Source organism: Ylistrum balloti, unplaced genomic scaffold (genome assembly GCF_031769215.1).
Source record: "Ylistrum balloti isolate Yb309-2 unplaced genomic scaffold, AGI_CSIRO_Ybal_v1 Utg371260, whole genome shotgun sequence".
Taxonomy (NCBI): Eukaryota; Metazoa; Mollusca; class Bivalvia; order Pectinida; family Pectinidae; genus Ylistrum; species Ylistrum balloti.
This window is the reverse complement of record NW_026782679.1, coordinates 583,694-591,035: the sequence shown is the minus strand read 5'-3', so window position 1 is coordinate 591,035 and position 7,342 is coordinate 583,694. Positions and strand designations below refer to the sequence as shown.

General features: G+C 38.4%; 1 protein-coding gene across 1 annotated transcript; it reads right to left on the bottom strand.

Annotated features, from left to right (window-relative positions):
• Nucleotides 1-245: 245 nt before the first annotated feature.
• LOC132561662 (uncharacterized protein K02A2.6-like) lies at nucleotides 246-1,519 on the bottom strand. Its single transcript, XM_060226363.1, has 2 exons — nucleotides 1,075-1,519; nucleotides 246-973 (listed from the first exon to the last, which is right to left on the bottom strand). The coding sequence occupies exons 1-2, from the start codon at nucleotides 1,517-1,519 to the stop codon at nucleotides 246-248; spliced, it is 1,173 nt and encodes a 390-aa protein (XP_060082346.1).
• Nucleotides 1,520-7,342: the final 5,823 nt, after the last annotated feature.

Below are 7,342 nucleotides of genomic sequence, written 5' to 3'. Positions count from 1 at the left end.
GTTACATGTAAAGGGACGTAATCACGACCAACACTCAAGTCTGCATGGTCACACACCACTATCATTACATCTTCCTTCCTTAAAAAGAAGTAAATTTAGCTTTAAATTTAACTGAATTACCAGTTCAAAATTTTTCTTGATGCACTTTTTTCAAGTAAAACTGTTTCTAAAATTGAATAAAGCAACTTTAAGAAAAAGATAAACTTCTTTACCAGTTCTTGTTTCAAAACACCGACTAAACTACACTACATCCCTTCAATGAGACGATTTGGCCTTCTTACAGTTCTACTCGATTTTGTCACTATAGTTGGTTCATCACACTTTACTGGGGTTCCAATGTCACCATCATCAAATTCAATCTCTGGATGAATCACATAATTACCATCGGTGTCTGGTATTGTTACCGTTTCACGTTCCACACATTTCAGAATGTCTTTTCGATTTCGACGATATGTGTTTCCAGCATCAGTTTCGACCAGGTATGACCTCGGGGATACTTCCTCACGGAATACAGCCTTTGTTGACCATGTACTTTCACGACTGTCACGGATCCTCAGTGTTCCCGCGATCCAAGGGGATAATTCGTGAACATTTTTGTCATAGTAGAACTTTTGCCTGACTTTATCTGCAAACTTTTCCTTTCTAAACTGTTCTGACGACTGTGACTTGACCAACAGTTGACTGTCAACGATGGGAAGATTTGACCTGGCTTTTCTCCCATGGAGAAGCTCAAACGGTGATTTTCCATGCTTTAATGGTGTAGTTCTGTAGTTCATGTAGAAATCACTTCCGTCCTCTCGCGATTTCTTGAGAAGACTTTTCACAATGCCCACACTTTCCTCAGCCAGCCCATTTGACTGTGGAAAGTTGGGACTGGATGTAGTATGCTTGAAATCATAGTTCCTAGCAAACTCTTGAAACTCACTTGACATAAAATTGGTACCATTGTCACTAAAGACGTGTATTTCATGGCCTTAATAATCAACAAAGCATTAAAGCTTTATAAGGGACACACTTCTTGATAGTTTGAATAATAGTTACATATCAATAGGAAATTGTCACCTTTAAGCTTACAAATATCAACGCCGACCTTTTCCCAAGGATACTCCACCACAAGATGAGGGTTTAAAGGTTCTGATGCCTGTTTTGACCGGTGTTTCGCACACGTTGAGCATGACTGCACCATTTCCTCAACACACTGGTTCATGCCTGGCCAGTACATTACCTGACGTGCTTGGAGCCTGCATTTAGCTATATCCAAATGCCACGAGTGAATTTTCACTAACATCTCCTTTCGGAGACTCCTCGGAATCACTACCCGATTGTTCCTCAAGATCACACCTACAACACTCAGTTCATCCCGGATGTTCCAGTACTCCAGGACGACTGACGAACACTTTGACTTAGTATTTGGAAATCCATTGACGATGGTTTCTATTAGCACTTGTAGATCGGGGTCTTTGCTGGTTTCACGTCTGATTTCATCCATTTTCCTGTCCAATACCGGAACACTGTGCATTACGAAGTCTACGTAAGCATCAACTTCCGCCTCACCAGAACGATCCTGCAGAGCTTCTGTCAACTCGTACGCGTGCGACTAAGCATCTGTAGTATACAGGAACTTGCCTGGTGTGAATGTTACATCTAATGTGTACTTCTGTATCCGTAACATCAATCGTTGAATGCGCATAGGACAGTCATTCAGCGACTTTCTAAATATCGCGATAAGCGGTTTGTGGTTTGTTTCGACCTGTACTCCCTGGCCATATATGTATTGGTGAAATCGTTCACAAGCGAAGATAATGGCAAGCATTTCCTTTTCAATTTGTGCGTAGCGCGTCTCTGCCTGAGATAACGCTCGTGATGCATACGTTACTGGGAACCAATCGTCATCGTACTTTTGTAGGATTACCGCTCCTAGACCAGACTTGGACGCGTCAGCTGAGATTTTGATTTCACGCTCACTATCGTAGAACTTCAATATTGGTTCATCGGTAAGTATGTCTTTCAACTCCTTAAAGGATTTTTTCTCTGCTTCGTTCCAGCGAAACTCATTTTTCTCATCTACGAGCTGCCTCAGTATAGCGGTCTTAGTAGACAGATCTGGTATGTAACGACCCTGATAGTTCACCATTCCTAAGAACCGTTGAACATCTTTCTTACACTCAGTTGTTTTGAAGCTTTGGTTGCTCGGACTTTCAATGGATCTGGTTTCATTCCTTCTGCAGACACGACAACTATAAATGTTAATGACTGTACACCACAGACTTATTTCTCCTTGTTGAGTTTTAGATTTGTCTCTCGAGTAGCCTCTAGGCCTCTGGTTGTGCTCTTCCGGAGTACTTCCCCATATGATGATATCATCCATGATCGATGAAGCTCCTTCGACGTGTTAAAATAACATATGGATTGCCTTGTGGAACTGGAACTGAGGATATTCCGAATGGTAATCGTAGAAACCTGTACCTGCCGAATGGTGTATTAAAACAGGTAAGCTTTGATGAGTCCGAATCCAATTTCATTTGCCAGAATCCGGATGAAGTGTCGAGCTTACTGAAATATTTCGCATTTTTGAACTTTGACATAATTTCTTCTCTGGTCGGAAGCTTATAATATTCTCGTAATATTGCGCAATTCAGGTCCCTGGGGTCAAGACATATACGCAGTTAACCGTTTTTCTTTCCGACAACAACCATAGAGCTGACCCAGGGTGTAGGATCATTCTCCATACATATGATCTCCAGTTGCTCCATACGTTCAAGCTCCGCCTTAACCCTGTCCTCAATAGCAAATGGAACCTTGCGACATGGGTGTACCACTGGTGCAACTGATGAATTGACTTGAATACTGTAGTAACCTGGTAGACATCCCAGGCCTTCAAATACATCAGAAAACTCCTGTACAATACTGTCTGCTGACTGTACACGTTTGTCAATGTTAAACACGCGTTTGACTAGGTTAAGTTCATCACATGCTTTTACACCTAGGAGTGCAGTTCCCGAGTTTTAAGCCACTATGAAATTCAGTGGAGTTGTCCGCCCTTTCTGGTTCATGTTCAGTACACATGCACCTGTGATCGGTATTTTGTCTCCACTGAAAGAAATCAATCTCACATTTGCCTGATGTAGCTTAGGTTTCTCTGCCAACTTGTAATACAAAATTTTGTGAATAATGTTGACTTGACTGCCAGTATCTAGCTTAAAGTTAATGTTCGTACCGTTTGTATTAATGTTCAACCTCCATTCCTGACTTGAAGAATCACTAGAATTGATTTTATCTACTGTAACAACAATATATTCTGTATGGTCACTGTGTTGAAATTAAGTTTTTGTTTCTTTAAATTCTGACACTTCGTGGACTTTCTTGCCAAGAAAACACATTTTTGAGAAATGATTTTTCTTTTGACAGTTGTTACAGGTTTTAGCCATAGCCGGACACTCGAACTGTGTACCATGATTTCTCCCACATCTTCCACATTGACCTTTAGTCTGTTTGTGTTGTGTTGTCTAACCATCTTGCTTGTAATGTGTTTGTTTTCCCGTAGACTTGTGTTTAACAGCATCAACCTCTTTCTGTTTTTCAACTAGATCTTTCATACGATCTTTTGTTGTTTCCGCCGTTCTACACATGGTAATCGCTTCACTGAGTTTCAAATCTTAAAACCCTTAATAAACGAGCCCTAAGATCATTATTAGGAATCCCACAGACGATTCTATCCTTGATAACAGTGTCTATTAACTCACCTAGTTCTAAGTTCGTTCACATATTGATTAATGTTTTCATCGAAAAATTTATGACGTTCGAAAGTCTTAGGTGAGCAGTACGTTTCAAATTTTCCTATGACGACTAATTTATACTTGTCATCTTCATTTTCAAATGGAAAGTTATTGTATATCTCGAGTGCATTCTCTCCAATAACGTAGAGAAGCAGGGATGTATTTTGTTTGTCCTCTTTTCCCGTCGCATCGGAAGCCTCGAGGTACAGTTCAAACGTTTGAATCGTTTCCAATTTTCCGCGACGTTACCTGTCAGTGAGAGTGATGCGGGCGGCTACATATTCTTCTGACACCATGTGGTGGTATCACTTCTAAGTGGTACAGCTTTTCATTTAGATCACTGGCCATAAATTCAACAACGCCATGTGTATGTTTAACATACGAACAACTGACTTTTATTACCTCCTTAACAGAGAGTTACAAGTAAGGGGACGTAGTCACGACCAACACTCAAAGTCTGCATGGTTACACATCACTAGCATTACAAAACCTATGGTTGCGGTTTTCTTCGATCTGGAAAAGGTTTACTTAACAACGTGGAAATGCGTCAAAATGAAAGATCTGTATTTCAAGTCCAGAACAGAACGACTCTTTTCGATGTTCATCTGCAGGAAATAGGTGTACCACAAGGCAGCATTCTGTCTGTTAATCTTTTTAGACTAAAATTAACAGTATTGTTAAACGGTCTCCCCTTCAATGGTTGCTCTTTTCGTCGTTGACTTCATGATATGCTATCGATTTAAGCCTATGAATTCCAGTGAAAGACAACTACAGCAATGTTTGAATCGACCCCAAATTTGGGCAAGTGAAATAGATTTAAAGTTTCACAAACAAAATCAGACTGTATTCATTGAATGGCAAATTCGGAAACAACACGACGATCCAAATCTATCTCTTTGTGGCTTACCCATTCCGAAACAAGCAAACCAAATTCCTATGTGCAATACTCGACAAGAAACTGTCGTTCCTTCCACATATAAAATATCTTAAAGCGAAATTACTTCGGACACTGATTATTCTAAAGGTAGTGCCCCACACTGGTTGAGACGCTGATAGAAAAGTGTTGCTAAGACTTCATAAAGCTCTTATTAGATCAAAATTGCTCGACCTTCAAATTATTAATTTTTATGGTCATCACCAAGGTCTGAGACTCGCTCTCGGAGATTTTAAGACCTGCCGTCAGCAAGCCTCTATGTGGAGGCTAACTAACCATCACTATATAGCCACCAAATGAATTGCTTTTGCAAATAAACCATTAAGCTATAGTCAAATCCTTCAAAGCCTGCCTTTTCACTTGTATTTGATCCAAAAGATTAGATCTTGTTCCAAAACAAACGAAAGACTATACTATCATTCGGTATTTGGATTTCCTTTCTTTTACAAAACACAAATATTGATATTGACCAAATTTTGAAATTCCATCCTGGTCCTTGAATACACTTAAAGTTGACTTTTCACTTCATGAAATCAGACACTGATAGTTGCACCTTCTTTCAAACTACTTGAAATTGCAATTAAAATATAAGACAAAATCGATATTTATATACTGATGTTCACCAGATAATAATAAGGTTGTCGTGGCCATGGCTACACAAGATGAAGCCTATGTATGCCGGCTACCGAACAACGCCTCATTATTCGCGGCTGAAGCGCGAGCTATCTACTTCACCCTTGAACATATTCAAACAAAGTAATGAGAGCTCTTATCTATTCAGACTCTCTTACTGTGCTACAAATCTTAGCAATAGACATATCGAAAACATTACCTCAAACTTTCGTATATTTTTTGCAGAATTCTTTGGCACATGGGAATACCAGGCAATGAAAAAGCAGCATTATCGCTACCACCTGTTACTTTGCAACTTCATTTTACTGATTTTAAATATGGTATGGTACTGATAAACTGTTTTTCCGTAGAACCTACCATCGGTGAATGGTCTCCATACTATAGAGAAAGGCGAAGTTAATCCTCGGTGCTTAGGATGTCATGAGCCATTTATCGTTAAAATGTATTATATTGGACTATATTGGACTTCTGCCTACTCGAGATTTTTTTTATCGTTACAAGACACTTTATTAAACTGTTGAGATTGATAAATTTCTAGGGTATCTGAAAGATGTTGGTCTATATTAAAGAATATAATTTCCGGTTCTTTATTAATATTATAACTATTTAAGATTTTTAGCATTTGTCTGTTACCTTTTTAGTTTGTTTGATGCTATTTCCTTTTGGATCGCTGTGTCTTTCACCGGTTAATGACCCTAAAGACTTTTTATGTGTTGACTGGCCGTTAATTTTTTAACAACAACTAAAAATAGCAATGTTCTATGATATGCTAAAAACGAAAGAGGTAAATGTGTTCTGGTATTATAAAAAGGGAAGTAAAATTCTACGCTGTAAAAGTAGTCGTGAAGAGTTATGATCAACTGCAATCTAATGTGTAAGTATATATTTAAGGACGCATTTATTTGTTTGGATTTCTCAAATAAGAGAAACAGGTAAAAATAGTCCAGGTATATAAAAAAGGGAACTAAAAAAGTCTACGATGTAAAATTGGTTGAGGAAAGATACGATCAGTTGCATGTAATGTTTAAGCATATATGCTTTGACGCATGTATTTGTTTGGATTTCTAAAATAAGAACTCTCTGTGCTTGTAACTTATTAAACATCTTATCGAAACATCAAATTTTGAATTTTGCCCTTTTTTAAAGTGGATATTTCGTTCCTTGCTTTCTTATCACAACAAGTTCGTACAACTTTTTTAATCTGAAAAAAGAAATAATTTAACAATATACCAGAAACTGTTTTCTGTTTTCTTATAACCCCTGCTTATGTCGATCCATTTTGTAAGTCAGATTGTTCGTTGTCATTCTATAACCGCATCACTTATCTCATCCATCAAATGGTAGGCTGTTCAAATCGCCTTGCGTTCGTGGTCTGCCGTACGTTCGTAGTCATCCTTACACGATTGTTGTCAAACAATAATTGGTTCCTCTTAGATCTCTTCTGATACCAAAATAATTGAGGAAAATGGGATTCAATCACCGCTTCCGGAGAAAGCTTAATTCGGATATGTTAATATACAATATAAGCCAGTCTGATGATTAAGTAACGTTCATCGTTGTATTAGAGGCATTAAATGGCCATATGTTCTATGCCTTGAAATATGGTTTTAACAGACGGACGAAAGGGAATTTTAGAATGGCGACCTGCAAGATATATATTTACCTTCCAAATGTCCTTTGAAATACAGTCAAATTAAGTTTTAAACTGTTATCATGTAACTATCCTAGAGCACAGTATGAAGAGAAGAAAATGGGAAAGAAGTTGTGATATGTTTCAGTAAAGGTCCCGCTACATTCAAGATGGCCGTGTTCGTACATATCTGGTTGTAATCAGTCCTACCTTATCCAAAATGGGTGAAAATCGTCTGTGTCATCGGGAATATTGAGATTCCGATGTCAATAATTGCCGCGTGGATGACTTAGAAGCGCGAGTGTAGTATATGTGACAGAGGCTTAGGCGTTATATTGATTAAATCCTATCAACATTTCTGTACATATT